The sequence below is a fragment of the Mytilus trossulus genome, unplaced genomic scaffold, assembly GCF_036588685.1.
Source record: "Mytilus trossulus isolate FHL-02 unplaced genomic scaffold, PNRI_Mtr1.1.1.hap1 h1tg000110l__unscaffolded, whole genome shotgun sequence".
NCBI lineage: Eukaryota > Metazoa > Mollusca > Bivalvia > Mytilida > Mytilidae > Mytilus > Mytilus trossulus.
Genome location: NW_026963297.1, coordinates 3,371,154 through 3,391,571, shown reverse-complemented (window position 1 = coordinate 3,391,571; position 20,418 = coordinate 3,371,154). Strand labels below are relative to the sequence as shown.

The 20,418-nt window shown below is 33.5% G+C and overlaps 1 protein-coding gene across 1 annotated transcript; it reads right to left on the bottom strand.

The window, feature by feature from the left end:
- Positions 1-1,100: 1,100 nt before the first annotated feature.
- Positions 1,101-4,462, bottom strand: LOC134700038 (E3 ubiquitin-protein ligase TRIM39-like). Its single transcript, XM_063561425.1, has 2 exons — positions 4,317-4,462; positions 1,101-2,160 (listed from the first exon to the last, which is right to left on the bottom strand). The coding sequence occupies exon 2, from the start codon at positions 2,146-2,148 to the stop codon at positions 1,144-1,146; it is 1,005 nt and encodes a 334-aa protein (XP_063417495.1). The 5' UTR covers positions 2,149-2,160; positions 4,317-4,462; the 3' UTR covers positions 1,101-1,143.
- Positions 4,463-20,418: the final 15,956 nt, after the last annotated feature.

The window sequence follows — 20,418 nt, the reverse complement described above, 5'->3', positions numbered from 1 at the left end:
AATTAGTGTCTTTTTGTTGTTGCGATGTTCAAGTACCCGATCACGTCCACCCTATGTTTTTCTTATATGCATTTCTCATTGTATCCATCTGATGAGTTAAGCCTTTTCTAAACTGATTTTTATAGTTCGTTTTTGTTGTTGTCAACAATCCCAGGTTAGTGGGGGTGGAAGTGGAAGCCTGTAATATGTTCACCCCCTACATCCTGTATGTATGTATCTGTCCCAAGTCAGTAGCTTGTAGTTCAATGGTTATAGTTTGTTACTGTGTTATTTTTTATTTTTTTATTTTTTCGAACATTATTTGGCCGATAGTTTTCTCGTCTGAATTTTTTTACATTTGTGATTTGGCTGACTTTGCACTATGGGACTTTCTATTTGTTGTAGGCCGAATGGTGGCCTATTGATGTTAACAAAATGATCCTTATACGAAATACCATAGTCGTAAAATGCTTCAGGTGCAAGTATGTAATCTTTTAAAGAGGACTTCTTTAACGTGTTTTTATCTAGATGTGCATTTCCGACCAGGCGACTGCTATCCAGTGGTTAGTGTTGGTGGTTGCCTGTTCTAAATGTTACTGACCATGGTTTAATGTTGTAGTATGCTCATGCCTAGGGGTTTCTCTTTGTCTCCCCGGGGCCTTTTATAGCTAACTATGCGTCACGTGTTTGCTCATGGTTGAAATCCGTAACGGAAACAGTAATTGTTCACATTGCTTTCCTTTGACATTTGATATTCATCAAATAATGGTATAATTGTCACTTATACCATTTCTTAATCTAAAAGGGTTTTGCATAACAAAAAATTATCTTAAAAATGTAAAATTTTACACAAAATTTTAATTTCTGTGTCATTTGGTCTATTGTGGATAGTTGTCTCATTGGCAATCGCACCACTCTTTCTTTTTTATAAACATTATTTTTAACATTAAGATACAAGTTCCAAATATTCTAGCATGCAAAGTTTTTGTAAAATCCAAATTATTGCCATTTTTCACTTACTTTGTGTTAGATATTTAAATATAATGTGTTAAAAAGTTGTCAAAAACGATGATATTGGTTGCAATAAAAAATGAAGCCAGAAAGCAATAGAAAAAGAAAACTAAATGCGAGATAATTCTATTAGTCATACATTGCAGGTTTTAACTACATCGTTGTTTGTCTCTGTAAACCACCGTATATGTGTGGCAATGGTCGTAAGTCTTGTATACCAGTCGCATTGTATGTTTTTTCGTGTAGTCTTAATTTAATGTGGCTCACATGTCGAGCAAGCTGAAACCCTGCATCTGGAGGTTTTACTTTGTGAACGGTACGAATTAGATTTACCCTACTTGGAGTTTTTCGTACGATAATACCCCCAAACGATTTTATGTCAACAAAGAACGAATTGATAGCCGGACTGAGCTTGAATTCAAAATCAGATTGTTTTATAGATTCGTCGTTATAAAAATGGTCTACGAATTTTTCTTCCTCATTGATTTTTTGCTCGATCCGTTTTCCCACCAAGAAAGCTTCGACGTCTGTTTCAATAGTTTTGGCCTTTATGATAGTATTCTGGAGTTCCCTTATTCCCTGCTTTCGGTGATCTATATTTTTCAGCAGATGATCCGTTTCGTTTTTGTGCTTTCTGAACGTTTCATTCAGTTCACCAATTATTTCTTTTTCGATATGATCTAAATGTTCATTCATTTTCTTGCGCATACTGTGTATTTCCTTTTCAATAGTATTCTTCTGTAACAACAACTTTGTTAAATTTTCTTCCCTGTCTGTTTTGATTTTTTCTATATTGTCTAATACAGTTTCTACTGTTTGATGTATGTCTTCTAAATTGACGCAGGTTTGCTGAGATTTGGCGGCATTTTCTGTCACTGTCACAACGTTGCAGACTTTATGCATAGTTGTTGCACAAACTATACATGCTGGTTCTTTATGTGTATGGCAATAGAAGTGCAGTGATTCTCTATGGAAAGAACATGGTTGGCCAAAGGTTGTTGCCGATTGATCGTTTGAGAGTTTCTTTTCCCGAACTATTTTCTCTCGAACTGAACGAGAGCCAAGAGATTTCGAGAGTCGTTGATATCTGTTATATTCCAACAACAATTTCCCATTGATCGATGGCAAGCCATCAGTATAAGGTCTTCTTTGAGGCATTGATGTATTTCCCTGTACAATATATAAAAAAATATAAATAAATGATAAGTTATTTTGAATTTTGATAAACCGAACATAACTTCTCACATTCGAGAGCTTATGATAGCTTATATGCACAGTAAACATTTAACTCAGCTTATTGTGTGAGTATACACAACTACATGTTTAAAACAAACTCTGTCGAATCACACGAACAGTACATATTTAACCCAGACTCATTCGGAGCACAATTTATAAAAGTAAACAATTATAGGTCAAGGTACGGTCTTCAACACGGAGCCTTGACTCACACCGAACATCAAGCTATAACCGGCCCGACAGACCTAAGGGGGCACTCCAGTCATGCTTCAGTGATTTCTTATATAATAAAAAAAAATCCCACAAAAGCCACCCCTCCCCCTAATAGAAAGACACACTATAATCAGAGGTCAAACACAGTCCACATTTTACACAGACTCAATCGTAGCTCATGCACAGAATATGTTCATACAGATCCAATTAGTGCTCCTTCACAGTACACGTAGAACACCAGAGGCGAATTAAGGGGGGGGGGGAGAGCCCATAGACCTTGGGGCCTTCAGATTGACCCCTTTTGTTGGAAAAAAATGGTTGTTTATCTCAGCAATCACGGACGCAAGGCAGTCAGTGAGTCCACAATTATGAAAATTTGTGGATCCGCCGCTGAACACTGGCTCTTTTGCAATTTATATAGAGATCATTTATTGTTTCTGTCCGCTGTGTAATTTTAAGATATTACAAAATAACACTCTAAACAGCCCAATAAGTATCGAACAAATTCTACAGATTTAGGAAGTATTCCCATCTGATAACGTTTTACCACTGTGTCGGTCATGTAAAAGTTCCTTTTCAATAACTTTAAAATTTATATGATTTATTGGAAATGTCATTTAAAATTTTGTGTCCATGAGGCAGCAACCCCAAAGCACAAAACTGTAAAGACTTGATTAGATCATAACCTTTACAGACAATGATTATGCACTGTTATATAATTTTATACATTCTTTTAATTATATGGATACGGTGAAAAATCTCAGGTTTCCGCTCAATTATCATGATTATTATGGGTACGCCTCAATAATATCCTTTAAAATCTTATTACCACTACGATGAATCACTGAACACAAGTTGGGTTTTAATATGACATATTTCAAAGTAACATAATAGTTTGTTTGAGATTAAGGTCATCTGTATAGGGCGTGAACATGTGTAGTTAGGGACAAGTTCTATTTTTGCCTGTTTATTGACGAGTAAAGGTGCTGGTCAAACTAATAGATAGCCGTTTTATTAAATCTGAAGTTTTCTGTATTTGTTGCAGGCTTTTGTTATAAATGTTAATTGGCCTTTTTTCATATATATGGTATGTACACCCGTTTTCGATTTATGATTGTTATGCTACTTGGTAATTTTTCGATGTTTCTGAGAGATAATAAGATATCGATCAAGAACAAATAATTTTGTCATTTTGAGTTTGTTCTTTTTTTTATCGTTTTTGCTTAGAAATTGTTCCAATGCATTGATTTTCTCATTTGTTGATAAAGTGTGGCATTCCCCCATTGAACCGCTCGTAACATAGAAACATTGTGGCTTAATGTGATAATTAACATTCGCATACCTCGACATAAAATGTAATGCTCACACCAAAGCTAATTACAATAATGGAGTAATTGTGTCTACCTGCTTTGACTATTTTTTTCTGATATAAAACTGAAAAAACCTCCTTATGTCAACATGATGCTTTAATTTAGGCAATTTATCTGAAAAAAGTCTTGAACATATAAAAGAATGACAAAAAAAATAGTTAGCTCTTTTGTAATCATTACAATCTCCTTCTTTTCATATTATGTGATGTTGATATTCACTTGAAACATCTATTCTTAAATACAATTGAATAAATACATATGGCTGTCCATAGTTAATCTTCCGCTGACTCTGGATTTTAGAGCAACATTGCCTTCATAAAAGCTTTTGCACAAATTATCAACAAGTGTTTGCACAGTCAGTTCATCATTGTCACTGCCACCTGCGGGATTGGAACACACAACCTCGGTGTTGACAGGTTGGTGATACGGTAGTCAAGGAAGAGTCCGTAACTTATGGTGGGAAAAACGTATCATTAGCAGGAGAATTTTGTAATGTAAGTGACCTACCTAATAATAATGTCTTCAATAGCCTTATAAATTCCTTGTATCAAACAGTATGTCACAAAATAACCAATATGAATGGATAAGAACTTCGTGTTACATTCTAATTAAATGATATTTTTCTTTACCAGCTATTACAATTGATTACGTCTTCAATGGTGAATAATCATCCAACCTCGAACTGTAACGAGACACCTTAACAATTACAAGTTCTAACTTTTCATGTTCTTTTCTTTTCAGCTTCGTTAAACCTTTTTACAAGAAGACTTGCACTGCTTAGTGCATTGTCTTTTTATTCATTAAATAAAGTTTGATAATTTTATTTTAAATACTAGTATAATAAAAAGTCTTGTCTTGTTTTCTGCTTAATTTTTAGAAACATCGTACTAACCACTAATGGAGTTATTGCATCCCAAACGTAAATATAATTTATTTGCGAATTTGCAGTTTTAGGTTAATATTATCTTGCAAACTATATCAGATAGAAATACTGAGCAATCAAACTGACCAGAACAATAAGATCTACAAATTTGTCAACATGGACGAACTGTTAGTAGACTCCTTAAGGAGTTATTGCCTTTTGAAGACTAACTTTACGTATTTGTTATAGAAACTATAATAGACGGAGAGAAATTGAAAAAGCAAAAGTGTTAAGCAAAATAAGATCTAAACATAAGTCAGCATGGACGAATTGTCAATTGACCCAATTTTAAAGTCATTGCCCATGAAAGATTTATTTATTTGCGGTTTTTTTTCGGTGGAAACTCTAATGGAAAGAGAAAAGTTAATTAACATTAGTTTCTAGCAAAACAAAATTTACAAATAAAACAACCTAAAACAGAAATGTTCAAAAAGGACTAATTGCCCCAGAACTATGTTTTTTTTTGTAGAAATCGTTATGGATACAGATAAAATGTAAAAGAACAAAGATGTTAAGCACAATTAGATCTATAAATACGTCATTAAAACAAATTCAGATCTACAAATCTGTCATCATAGCCAAAACTGTCAGCAAACTCCTTATAGAAAATATTTTTCCTGAATGAATATTTGTATCCATTGTTTTATAGAATTGAGGAGATGTAGTATGATTTTGCCAGTTAGACAAGTATCCACCAAATTTCCAATGAAGTAGATTTTATTAGTTACAGGCAACCGTACGGCCTTCATCAATGAGAAAACCATTATCATGTAGTTGGCTATAACAGGCCACGACTTTAAAAATGTGAATTAATTCAATTTGTGATGTGAGAAAACTAACGGCCTAATTTATAACAAAACAATTGGAATTTTTCATATCGCATGTATTATCAGCCCAAGAGCCTCATGGCTCGAGGGCTGATATTGACCGATGGCAGATAATACATGCGATATGTAAAATTATATGTTATGATCTTTTTATCATATGCTTCAACAATGGAGAATAATAACAGATTCATATATTGACCCTTTTACTTGGTTTCCAAATAGAAGTTTAAAGAGTGAAAAGTTCAGCAAAACGGACCCCAGAACATTCGATATGAATATATTTCTATCATATGCCTCATCAGAGAAGAAAACCATTTCAATATGGACGAATCGACAAAAAAACATATTCAACAATATACTTAAACACTGTTTGCAAAATTCAACTTTTTTATAGTGACTTTCTAAATCATATTTGAAACTTTTAAAAAATACATTTATTTAATATTTTTTTTGTTATTTTTTGTTGTGTTTTTATTATTATTATTATTATTATTTTACACAATATACTGATAGTATTGTCATTAAACTGATTCTAATAAACTAGGTAAACAATCAATGATACATATTTGTACAAGTTGAGGGATTCAGGCTCTCGAGAGCATATTGGTGACAGAATTAAATAATTCGATGCAGCTCTCAGCTTGCAATTTGTAATTTTTTAATTATTTTTTAGAATGGACTTTATATTGATAGATTTCGACATAGTATACTGGGCAAAAAATAAAGAAACGTTACATGTTTCACTTTGAATTTAAAAAATCATTTAAATTTTGCATAACAAAAAAAAATGATAATAAATTAACTTAATAGTTACACAACAGCTAGCGATATCAAAGCAAAGGTCTTCCTGCTGACATGGAGATGCATAGTTGACTATATGGAAAAAAGTATTGCAACACCAAATTGAAATTGAAATTAAAAAAACACTCTTTATTTTTTTGTTATATAATTTGGTAAAATAGAACTAGTTAAACATTATTTAAGTATCACCTGAGTTTAATCAATAAATATCGATTCCATAAGTTTTTATCTGCACATACAGCTCCTGTACCCGTAAACACAAAAAAACAGATGGTTTTATCCTCATTGTTTTCAACACTTTAAATACCTAGTTTTTAAAGTTATGTGATTGACACCTTGTAATGGGTCCTTGACAACTCTTAACAGCAGCTAGATGGCAGATTATCAGCATAAGAGAAGCAGGGATGTCGCTGTAACAACTGCAAGTATTGTTGGTTATCACCATTCCACTATAAGTCGTTTTGAGAATATAAATCAGGCAATAAACGCTGTTAAAGACCTTCCGAGATAATGAAGACCCCCTCTACCATTTGCTAGGGAAAATCAAGCATAATGAAGGTTGGTCATTAGGAAACCCAATAGCATACAAGACAATCCTAAAAAAAAGAGTGGTGGCCATACAGGAGCCTTTTAACAAGAACTGTTCGAGATCGACTCATCGCTATTGGTTATCGTGCGATAAGACAATTTCGGAGACCTTTGCTAACTAACAGACACATAGTGGAAGATATTATGGACATAATTGTGCAAATCGTGATACAAGCATGAAATTTGGTATAAAGGTTAATTATATGATGCTTATAAAAAATCCGCTGCTGGCCAGAAAAAAAATTCATTTTTTCAAGATGGCCACCACACATTTTGAAAATGGCGTCATAACAAATTAGCCATTATTTGTTTATCCTTTAAAAGGTGTGTTATATGTAAGATCCATTGTTAGATTTGATAAAAAGCAAATGACAGTTCATAAATAACGACTAGACAATACATTAATGAAACTTTAGGTGACTTCCGGTTTCAAAATGTCGGCAAAAGAGTAAAAAATTTTGATTTTTTTTACTTTCAAGCAATTTTACAAGGGATTTTAATCCTTGAAAGAAGATGTGTAATGTATAATCCAATGTTAGTTATGATAAAACGTTAAAAACAGCTCCTTAGTACGACAAAACAACACATAAATGCAGAAAAATAGTGGTTTCCGGTTCCAAATTAGAGGCAAATGCTTGGAAAATATTTTAATGATTTTCGTCAACTTAACAAGTAATAACACAAGCATGAAAAACAAGCATGAAATTTGGTATAAAGGTGGACTAAATGATAATTAAAAGAAATCAGGTGCTGGCCATCAAAAATTTCCATTTTTTCAAGATGGCCACCGATCATTTTGCAAATGGCGTTATAGCCAGTTGTAAATCCTTCAAAGTTGTGTTATAGGTATAATCCAATGTAATTTTTATTAAGCGTAAATGACAGTTCCTAAAGTATGAAAAAACAACACATAAATGACAAAAAAAGAGTAATTTCCGGTTTCAAAATGGCGGCAAAATTTTTGAAAATGTATGTTTTTTATAATTTTCATCAACTTAACAAGTGATATCACATTCTATGTTAAGATTAAATGCCTAGTTTTGTTAGAAAGACAGGTTTGCTATCTTATAATTATCTGGCAGTAGCCAATATCAAAACTCGTACAACGAAGGACAGAACGGTAGCATTTACAGTCACCAACACATCTGAATTTTTCACCTCCTCATTTCAAAAGTTCCCGACAGGAGGATGCAACTTTAATGGCAGCCGAAGAAGTCCTTTCAGGTTCCCTACTGTCATCGATTTTTTTTCTTTCATCCCACCCCAGTGTTCATGAATTGGTACATAAATCAAGCTGAGCCCAAACTTATCCACCTTGATACGCTGCTCTTTGGGTGTGCTCCGGTAAAAAAACCTATTGTAGACGGAACTACATCACAATGCCGCTGCTTCCTGGGTAAAAAAGTTAACAGCAAGTAGTGATGTTGTTCTGTCATACATGATGCAAACAAATTCTTCTTTTATGACCATGTATGTGACTTTACACTTCAGCAAAGAAATAAGTACGTCCTTTACATGTTGAAATACTTCTCATGTCATCCAAACTGACCTATTCCCTTAGTGTCACATCCACTGAATGAATGAAAGGAAGAGTAGCTACACGAGGACCAAACACATTTGATATAACACGTACAGGAAGCAATCAAAAGTCTTCATTCCTGCCAAAACCTTTTCACAGTTTGTTCCACCATATTTTTGGAGTGCTGCAATTCTTAATACTACTACATCTGTGTCGGTGCTACCTTAAATTACCGTCTTACAACAATTTTTATAATCATGCCGAACATGGACAAACATTCGTATATCTGCTTCTCCATGCTTACAAGGGGTAGCTGGAAAGTATCCTCATTAGTCTCTACAGAAGTATTTCTGTCGGCAAGACACTTGAAAAATTTCGTTTCGTTGTCATCTCCATAGAAAAAACTACTCCAGAACCCAACTTTTGTCTTCTGTCATCTAGCCTTTCAATGATTTATTTAGTAAATCTAACACAATGTCTACTCTTGAATTCTTATTGATGCAAGATTTAATTCAAGGCCGTATGCCACAATTGAAAAATTCTAATATTGTTGCCCTACAAGGTGGCCTGGAATTAACCATTGCTGCCCCATCAACGATTAACGCGTCAGAATTTGGATCTGCAAATTGCAAAATGTTTCAAGTTTATCCATTTACCCTGATTTAATACCACTGTTTAAATGACATCCGAAGACAAAACAGAGGAGCAGTTTGTCTTTATGGATTAAGAAATATTCCAAATCAATTTGTCCACTGCGACAAGAAATAAAAGTCTAGAAAAGATATCTAAGGTTCTCTAGCTTTGTTTTTTACCAAAACGTTTACAGTTTTATTTTACTGACATAATAGGAAATTGATCTTTTTGATCTGGTTATCAAAAACCGGTTCTCCTTCGTTTTGTATTTGCCTCATACAATCTTCAAATAATTTGCCTTTGATCTTTTTAAAGAAATCCTTATGTGTTCATTAAGTCGTTCATCTATTATAGAAAAAAACTATAATGCCTCAAACCACTAGATCTTGCAAATTCATCCGATCGTCTACTGACTTCTGGTCCAGCTACCATCAATACATCTAAATGAGGTCTTCTGTTAAACCTATGACAACACATCGCCCTTTACAATTGTATTATTTTTGGTTTTTTATCTGATCAATTGTGTTATAAAAAAAAAAATTTCTGGTCTTACGTACAGTAAAATTATCAGTTTCAATATCAATTGCCACCTGTGGGTGACGTAAGAGAAGGAAAGCCTTATCTCGGAGAAGGTCGGTAGCGATCGAGAATATGTTACACGAGCAAGACCTAAATGAATACGCTATCATGCGTTATATGGACTGTTTGTACAAAATCTGACTCATGAAATTAGCATACTACCAAATTCACAAGAAGTTTTTATTTTATAAATGAACGCCAGGAATCGAACTGTGGTATAGATGACTATATTTTTTTTACACCAGTATTCCAAATCATTGAACGTCACAGAGTCATGCCATAATTATAATTTCTGTGTTTAGCTTTCTTAATCCGATATATACCATTCAAGCTGAAACACATAGAGTTATCTGATGCGCGTGTCTAGTCCTAAGAACATTTGAACATACATACAAGAATATGCCGTTCTTGGTGTTGTAATACTGGTTTTAGTGAGGACATAATTGTCCATCTATTGTCACGTAATATATCACCCAGAATTTTATAACAAGTCATTTCAATGTGAAATCCACCTCACATGACGATAAACTTATCTTCTCTGTACAAATCAGGCAATTCCCACTGAATATCCATTACCAAAAGTGGCTGATCTGCCGTTCCTATAGATGTTTTTCTCGTATAAACCACATTTTCCGTCTTATCCATCAAATTCCTGATCATTGCAACTGAATAAGCTTGTTTTTAAACAGTGGCATCATAGATTTTACACTTACTTGCTTTTTAGAGTAATGAGATGAACTACCGTTTGCTCTGGTAGTGCATACAAATTACTCATTATGTCTATAAATAGTTTGCGCATGTGCAAAATTGTTAAATCGTGTCATTACTTTGAAAAATGTTATCAAACCATATCATTATATGTTGGAAAATCCCAAATCACTTATTTTAAAGTAAATAGTTAAAATATTTTTTAATGAATTTTGTTTCATCAAAATTGGGCATTTTCGTGCATGCGTAAACCCTATTTATGTCAAATACTCATGTCTACTGAATTATTCACATGTAAGGAAGGTGGCTACCAAACCTGACAACTGTTTTTCCCTTAAAGAAGGTAAACGAAAAGTTTTCCAGAAAAAATCTATATTTTCAAACTGAAAAAACAGCCATTTTAGAAAACGGCGGTGGCCATCTTGAAAAAATGATTTTTTTTAATGGCCAGCAGTTGTTTCTTTAAAAGTATATAATAATGATGCTTTGTGGTAATTTTCATGCTTGTATCATCATTTGCACAATTCCCTCGATTTTGCCTGCTAATATCTTCCACTAACACAGTTTTCCGTATCCAATGTATTGCAGAGCTCGCCAAAGTTGAAAATTAGCATCGTGGAGGAAGATCCAATGTTCAAATGGAATTCGGTTCATCTTCCTTGAGCCGATCGTAGCCCAGATTCGAACCATATCGAGCATATTTGGGACACTTTTGGGCGGAAAGTGCGCGAAAGGACACCCAAGTTCAAACACTTCATGAAATAAACAATGCCCTTCATCAGAAATGGTTGCTGCTACCTTAGCAACAAATTAGTCGATTTATGGCAGGAATATCAGAAGACGTTTAGATGCGGTTATCCGTTTTAATGGAGGCTGCGCACAAAGTACTAATTCTTTGGCGTATAACGATCAACCATGATGTGAAAAGTCATCTGAAGATTAATTTTGAAATGTCTGACATTGTAAAGTTCGACTACAGTAAAAGTTGTAAAATGCATTTTTTTGTACAAAAAACACTTCATTTTGTTATTAAAATTGTGGTTATATAAATCATTTTTTTTTCAAACATTTTTAGTTCGTCTCAATGCTAATGTTCTCATAAACTATGTTTCAATAATATTATACACATATTTTATTATATTTCATCCAAAAAAAGAGGCTGATTTTTCAAGTTTTAAAAAATCAAGGTGTTGCAATTCTTTTTTCCATGTGTATATATAGTACCCGATTCACCGCTTGGATTTGATGAACACTTTTAAGATGGTCCATAGTCATTCATACGTGTAAATTATATATTAATCGTACTTCAAAATTGTTAAAATATTGTACCATCTTTATCTTGTCTTCACGCACCACTACAGACTCCCAGGTCAAACCTTGAAAAAGAAATTAAACGAATACACGGGTGTCATTCGGTTTATCGAGAGAAATGAGCGTAAAAAAATATCTAACGGCGGTCAAGTATTGAGCGACGATCGTGAAAGCTCTGGTAACGGATCGTGAAAGGCATTTAATGGAAATTCTAGGTCAGAATCTTTGAAAAAATCGCTTAATTTTCAAAACGCGGAACAAATCCGAACAAAAAAATATGTCTGTAAAAATGGTTTAACTTCCCAAACATTACTGTGAAATAAGAAAGAGAAAATATGCAGTACTTTATGAAAAAACACAAAAGGCGCAATGCATATCTATGAAATTAATTACAAATAACACGCTTTTTGTTACTATAATGGTCATGTTTCAGTTCATCGTGATATATTTGAAATGTAATCTTTGGTGTATCTGATAGTACAGTAAATTTAAGGTATGTTCTTCTCTTAAAAGCATTAATTTGTATATGAAAACCTTGAATTTGTTGAATATCCATCAAACTTGATCGTGAAAGATCAGGCAACGCATTATTTTGATCGTGAAAGATAATGCGTGACCAGACTTATTACTAGTAATCAGAAATCAGTATTTCTTTTACCATTTGATAAACCTGCAACTGGTTGAAGCCTGTAACTATATATTTTGATAAGGATGAACATTAAAGCTAATTTTTTTTATTCAACGCTTTACCTCGAAAGTTAAAAGAACAACAACTAAAACATCTCGAAATAAGTTTGAAAGATTCAGCTCTGAGAATCGGCCAAGTGCAATTCAGGCAGACTGACACTATTTACTAACAGCCAATAATATGGATATGCAACGTTTAAACCAAAATAATATCCATCAAACAAAAAATTACAGCAAAACAGCATCTTTCATGAGTAATTTGAGATTGAACGATAACCAACATTTTGTGCAACAATACTTTCTTAAGTTCTGTATATACAACGCAGATGTGGATTGATTTAACTATATACTACAGACTATGGAATACCAGATCGCAAATGCTGTAATGTCTCGTCTGCTTTACTTATGATAGTTAATTTTATGGAACGTCTATGATATCAAGGGTTTTACTAGAAGTGTCAAATGCGCTTAATGTATTTTTGTCCATCTGATGAATTAAGCCTTTTCAATTGATTTTTATAGTTCGTTCTTATGTTGTACAGTTATACCACTGTCCCAGACTCAGGGGAGGGTTGGGATCCCGCTAACGTGTCTAACCCCGCCACATTGTTAATGTATGTGCCTGTCCAAAGTCAGGAGCCTGTAATTCAGTGGTTGTTGATTGTTTATGCGTTACATATTTGGTTTTCGTTCTTTTTTTTATACAAATAAGGCCGTTAGTTTTCTCGTTTGAGTTGTTTTACATTGTCACTATGGGGGCCTTTTATAGCTGACTATGCGGTATGGGCTTTGCTCATTGTTGAAGGCCGTACGGTGACCTATAGTTTTTAATGTCTGTGTCACATTGGTCTCTTGTGGATAGTTGTCTCTTTGACAATCATACCACATTTTTTTTTAAATTATCATTGTCAATGGTTAATAAAAAGAGTGCAAGGTCAGATAAACCGTAAATATAAAAGTTAAGGTCAAAATAAGGTCAAAAGTATATGAACCCTGACCGACAGCGAGACATAGACATCTTACTATCATTCAATATATCAAATGCATTTGACGTCATTATGGTCATTTATGAAACATGCAAAAAGACATGTACACTTTACACGAAATACCATGGCGCTATAGTATACAGGTACAGTAGAGATCACTTCTAACCTCTCATTAGATCTGTCATAAAACTATTCTAGCCTGTCCTAGAACAGTTCTTCCTAGAACAGTTCTACCCTAGAACTGTTCTAAGTAGAACTGTCATAATCAGTTCTTGGCAGAACTGACTAAATCAGTTCTAGGTAGAACTGTCAGGACCAGTTCTAGGGTAGAACTGTCTAAATCAGTTCTAGGTTGAACTGTCCAAATCAGTTCTAAGCGTAAAACTGTCAGCAGAACTGACTAAATCAGTCAGGACTGTAGAACAGTTCTAAATGACGTAACTGCAGTAAGGGCACTTTAGAATTTAGAAGAAATAAATCACTTCCAATTACTTTGCTTTCTAATATCAGATTTTCTATATTTTTTAATGAATAGATATAACTTTACATGTACAAATATCTAAGTCGATGGGAGATTATCCAACTCATCGAAAGGTGGGGAGAATCGGAGACGGTAAGGGCTTGAATTATTCGAGTTATATTTTACCCAAGCCTTTATATTAAGTTCTTACAACTTATAAATCAACTCTAGCATGTCTAGCTGTAGAATTTATAAATCAATGTAGCCGTAGAATTTATAAATTAATTCTGGCCGTAGAATTTATAAAAACTGTTCTAGAGTAGAACTGTCAGGATCAGTTCTAGGTAGAACTGTCCAAATCAGTTCAAGGTAGAACTGTCCAAATCAGTTCTAGGTAGAGCTGACCAAATTAGTTCTAGTTAGAACAGTACTAACCAAGAACTGACTAAAAGGTGTAAGGCTGACAGTTCTACGTACTGTTCTAGAACAGTTCTCCTGACAGATTTAATGGGAGGTTAGAAGTGATCTCCACTGTATATATCCAAAGGCTAGACAACATAAAACGAGCATTGCCGAATGATGTATGACAATGGGCTCAATGTCAGTTGAAACCTTGCAGAAGTCGAAAATGTACAACTCACAATCATAACAACAGACACTTATCCTTAAGCTTAAAGAGTCAATTTTGACTTGACCACAAAAATGAATCTTCATCCATGAAATAAGGCAAATTCGGGGTCAGGTGAATCCTGTCTGGCAGACATGTAGTTTATAGGATCCAATATACCAAATGTGGGTATCCTATAACTCGTGATAAGTGAGTACTTCACATGACAATAAAAAGCTTCATCCTACAATCATCCAACTATTTTACATTTCATTTTCTGAAAATATTTATACTTTGAAAAGCTAAACCTATTGAGGATGTTGAACTATATAGCTTTTCTCAATACCAATAACAAATATTAACTATGATATAATTGAAGAATAATTTGAACGTCTTCGTAGCATCGTATCTTTCGCGATCCTTTTCACGATCTTCAAAAATACGGTACGTGATCTTTCACGATTCAAAAAATCCATTTTTGTGTAAATAGTTCTTTATTTACCAAGTTTCAGATTATGTTTATGCAAAATAACTATAAGAACCATTTGATTAATTCAAATAGAATGCCCTTATTCGTATTAAACTAGGTTTTCTAGTCGAATTTGTGAAAAAATCATGTTTGTTTACATTTTTTATGTCATTGAAATGTCGAGAAGCAATCTGCCTTTTGTTGTTTTGTAATAACTATGTACTTTTAAAACAAGATATTCTCACATACTAATCATAATGTTGAACCATTTTGGCAGACAGTTTTATTTTGTCGTAAATTTGTCTGTGTAATTAATTAAATTATAATATGTATTGACCTTTCATATGTCTTCTCGATTAAATGTCTTTCACGATCCGTTACCAGAACTTTCACGATCGTCGCTCAATACTTGACCGCCGTTAGATATTCTTTCACGCTCATTTCTCTCGATAAACCGAATGACACCCGTGGAATAGCTGAACTTTATTGAGTTCACACAGATTGACCTCCGATTCTGTTTATGATGCATGTATTTAACACAGATAGCCATTCGGACCATAACAGTTTTCAATTAGTTTACAAAAGAGCCATCTCAGTTATTACACCTTTGATACGGTGAACGAATTTTAACAAAGAATAAACTTTACAACTTTATATTGATGTAGTTTGAACCGTCTTTGTAACTCTTTTAATAACCAAATAAATTCATTTTAAAATCTCGTTAAAACGGAAAACTTTCAACACAATATAGAGAGTCACAGTAAACGAATTACCGAGCTGGAATTACCTTCACCCCAAAAATGTTTGATGATATACTGAAATATAATATTGATTTAGCCCGGACTAAACTATTTTGTGAAAACTGTTGTAAATAAGTAAGTGTTTTTTAATTTCTGCAATAACTATATGTTTTTTCCTATATGGTGTTATTAACTGTGTTGCACGGTGACAACCGATCTGAGCATTAGGAGTGTTATTTATTTAATTTTTTTATGTTGAATACAGACATGGGGAGACAGTAATTACATTAGTTACCAAATGATTATGATCGAACATGTTCTACATCTTTGGTTTTGGATCGTTTGTAGCTGTACTGGGAGAGCAACACATAATAGGTTATTTTTTTCACGTGTTTTTTTCTAAATGGGAGATGACATCTAGATACAAGAACATGATATAAGGAGCCTATAACTCAGTGGTTGTCGTTTATTTATGTGTTACATATTATTTTTTGTTTATTTTTTTAACATCAATAAGGCCATAAGTTTTCTCGTTTGAATTGTTTTATATTGTCATTTCGGGGCCTTTTAGAGCTGATTAGGCGGTATTGGCTTTGCTCATTGTTTATGGCCGTACAGTGACATGTAGTTGTTAATTTCTGTGTCGATTTGGTCTCTTGTGGAGAGTTGTCTCGTTGGCAATCATACCACATCTTTTTTTATATGTATTTGCTTACTATTGGTATGGTTGTATTTATATCACTTTGTGTTGGAAATGTCGAATTGGTTCCTCAGATTAGAATACATTTATTGGTTTTAAGTAATGACAATGGCTTATGCCTGACATGATTATTGGGGCTAAATGAGATAGGAAGTAAACCTGTGCTGATTTATATCAATTTTTTAATTATATCTCCTCCGAAGCTGGTCAAGGCAAAGACAAATTTTGACCAATATGAAAATGATTTCACCAAAAGAACCTTTGTGAGCATGCTTCAAAGACTCATAACTGCTCCAAAAGTAATCTGATATAATTTTAAGCCTGTCAAGCAGATATCATCAACATCTACTTAATAAGTCTAAATACCTAAAAAGCTATAGTATTCAAAAGGTATTGCAAAATTATTCCTTTTCATTTTTTTGTTTTGTTATATGGATACAAATATAAGTGATACATGTACCAATACAATATTTGTTGTGGTATGAAAGTGTAGTAATTAACATTTACTGTAACAATGTTAATTCACACAAATTAAGAAATAACAAATGAATGGAACAGATACTCCACAGGGCGCAGCTTTATACGACTACAGAGGTCGAACCCTGAACGGTTGGGGCTAGTATGGACACAACATTTAAGCTGGAAACAGCTCTGAATTTGGATTGTGGTTAAATAGTTGACACTGCTAAGGTTTCTGACACATAATGAATGTGGTCTAATGCACTTAAATTAATTGTTTTTCTTTTGTGCAATTCACCAAGTCGTTGAATATTAATCCTTTTAAAAAAACCACTTGAGGTAAATTTCTTTTTAATTCCTGAAATCTGAAATGAGAAAAATTCCCCTACCCTGTCCCCCAATTTTACATATAAAAAGAAGGTGTGGTATGATTACCAATGGGACAACTATTCACAAGAGACCTAATAATGCAGAATTTTACACCTATAGTTCAACAATTAGCAAAGCCCACACTGCATAGTCAGCTATAAAGAAGAGGCCCGAAATAACAAATGTAAAAAAATCAATTAGTCGATTGTGCATGATTAGAGCCTAGTGCAAAGTATTCCCCCAACTTTTTATTTCTGCCTAATCAAGTGGACATGTATTTCTGTACCTTCGTTAACATTCTTATGCGTCATTCCGACATTCCTGTCCTGTAAAGACCTGGTTTACACGACTACAAAGTTGGCCCTTTATTTTTCCGAAACCATATTGGATTTTCTCAGTACAGACCAATACATTCAGAGACTGTTTACACTTATAACACAGGGTAAGTTATTCGGTAAAATAACAAAGTTAAACAATTTTTTTCCATTGCATACTAACAAACTAAAGTTTCAACGTCTGCTTGTAAATGTTCTTAAGCTCCTTAATCTATCCGTATTATTTTCTAAATGAATTCCCTTTTCTATATTACTAGCGGTATTTTTGACGACCATTTTAATACGAATGGTTTAACGGAATTGCATTATTAGTGGTATAATTTACCGTATTTTTAGACATCCTTCCGAGTTTCTACATATAAGATTAGTATTTCATGGGGATACGGCTTGCAACATAATTTTTTTTTATTGCAAAAATAAACCAGGAAATAAATTAAAGTGATAAATATAAAAAAAAGAAGATGTGGTATGATTGCCAATGAGACAACTGTCCACAAGAGACCAAAATGACACAGAAATTAACAACTATAGGTCACCGTAAACCCTTCAACAACGAGCAAAGCCCATACCGCATAGGCAGCTATAAAAGGCGCCGATATGACAATGTACAACAATTCAAACGAGAAAACTAACGGCCTTATTTATATAAAAAATGAACGAAAACAAATATGTAACATATAAACAAACGACAACCACTGAATAACAGGCTCCTGACTTGGGACAGACACAAACACAAATAATGTTGTGGGGTTAAACATGTTAGATGGATCCCAACCCTCCCTCTAACCTGCAAAAGGTTATAAAGAACTGATAGGGAAATTAATTGTGGTCTGTGGCCCACTACGCTAGCAGCCATCTTTAGGATATGTCTATGACCCCAAAGGTTGCATAAGATTCAAAGGAACTCAAAATGTTTTTATTGATATATAACCACTATATTATCAGTTTTTAATATATAATTAAGCTGCAGGAGAACTGTCAATGATTTAAAAATATCAAGTCATGTTCATTAATTTAAGACAATAGTAATCGCTTTCCATATACTAAACAGCGTGCTGCCTGCTTTTAATTGTAATAGTCAACAGTTTTGAGTGTGCATAAAATCGTAAATAGTAATAAAATTATTGAAATGCTTACAAAATTGCTTGTAAAAGGGAATTGAACTTGAACTTATAAATAAATTTTGAGATATTGTGTCAAATAGCATTTCCGTTACGGTAAGGGTGGGGTAGTTGTCCGACCCCAACTTTGGACCATATTTAAAAAGAATCTAAGCCGAACAACACCCTTAATTTTTTCTCAAGTAGACCTTGGCTATTCAGCTTCACATTGCACTTAGTGGCGTAAATCTATTGCCGTAGAACATTTTTTATTAATATTTCCGTAAGGGTTCGGCTTAGATTTTTTTTTTTAATTTGATCCAAAGTTAAGGTCGGACACCCTACCCCAACTTTGGACCAAATTAAAAAAAAAATCTAAGCCGAACAACACCCAGGAATTTTTCTCTTTAGTGTAAATATATTTTATTAATTATATTCAGGTACATACATAGGCATTTACATAATGATACAAGTGAAATAATTAATAGGATCCAGAAACAAGCTCTTAGCTTATATTAATCCGTTTCCTAATAAGAACATTTCATATTTTAATACTCAAAGGGTAAAATGTTATAAAAAATAACAATGTTACACTAGATGGAAAGAAGAAAAAAACATATAATAAGGTTTGTGACACACAAGAAAGAAGAAAAAAATATATACAACGGAATAATAAAGTGTATGTTTCTGAACGGACACAATTATAGATATAAGCATTACTTGTTGAACAAGATGTGTGCTATCATATGACAAATCTTTTACTACTGAGTATGTTTGAACTGCCAAGAATATTTCAATGCTTTGTTCGTAGCTGAAGTCCGTTGAACCGTGTAGCAAGATTTCTTCCGACAAAAAATGTATTATATTGATATTATAAAAATGCTGTTCACGCATAATGTGAAAACAGGGGCAGTGCAACAAGTAGTGCGCTGTAGTTTCTATAGCACCACATAAACAAAGTGGCGAATCCACTATATTTTTAACAAAAAGATGATGATTTAGAGAACTGCATTGCATACGAAGTCTTGAGTGATAAATTTGACCTAATCGCTTACCAATGTAATAATAATTTGGAGGTTTAATCGTCCGAGACTGGACACAATTCCTGAATGCCCCCACCGAAGTACTGGTCTTAGCATTCTCAGGGAGGAGATTCCATGAACGTACAGTTGCCGGTAAAAAATAATTTGAATACAGGGCTGTTCTTGTTCGAACAGGGGGGATTAGGGACGAGTTTCTCGTATTATGATAATGTATGGCTGCATGGGACTCTGGAACTAAGGTTGATAAATATTCCGGAGTAATATTATTTTTCATCTTGTAAAAAATAAATTAACCTGTGGGCCTCCCTTCGATCTTTAAGCTTTTCCCAACCCGTTTCGAGATATAATCTCTCTAGGTACACCAACCTAGTACCCCCAGTTATGATCATGGCAGCCTCTGTTTGAACTTTTTCAATCTTATCAATCAAAAGATGTGTGTTGTTGTCCCAGATGACATCAGCATATTCTAATAATGGTCTTATATATGTTAGGCATTTTTCTCTTTAAAAAAGATATCCGACGTATTTAAATTTGAGTATATGTTTAAAACTATAATTGCGATAACCTTCAGAAGCACAATGTCTAAATGATGCAGTACCTCTTTAATAAAATCTCCATCTGAATGTAGCTACAAGAAATTCTTTTCTAAGTCTGGTTATATTAAGGCAATAATATATAAGAATATTGTGCTGACACCTAAAAGTCTTATTTGTCAAAAAAAATAAAAATACCGTGCAAATATCAAGAAACAAATATACATTAACTA

Excerpts from the sequence above, each read along its gene's own strand:
- LOC134700038 (XM_063561425.1), bottom strand. The coding sequence starts at position 2,148 with ATGCCTCAAAGAAGACCTTATACTGATGGCTTGCCATCGATCAATGGG.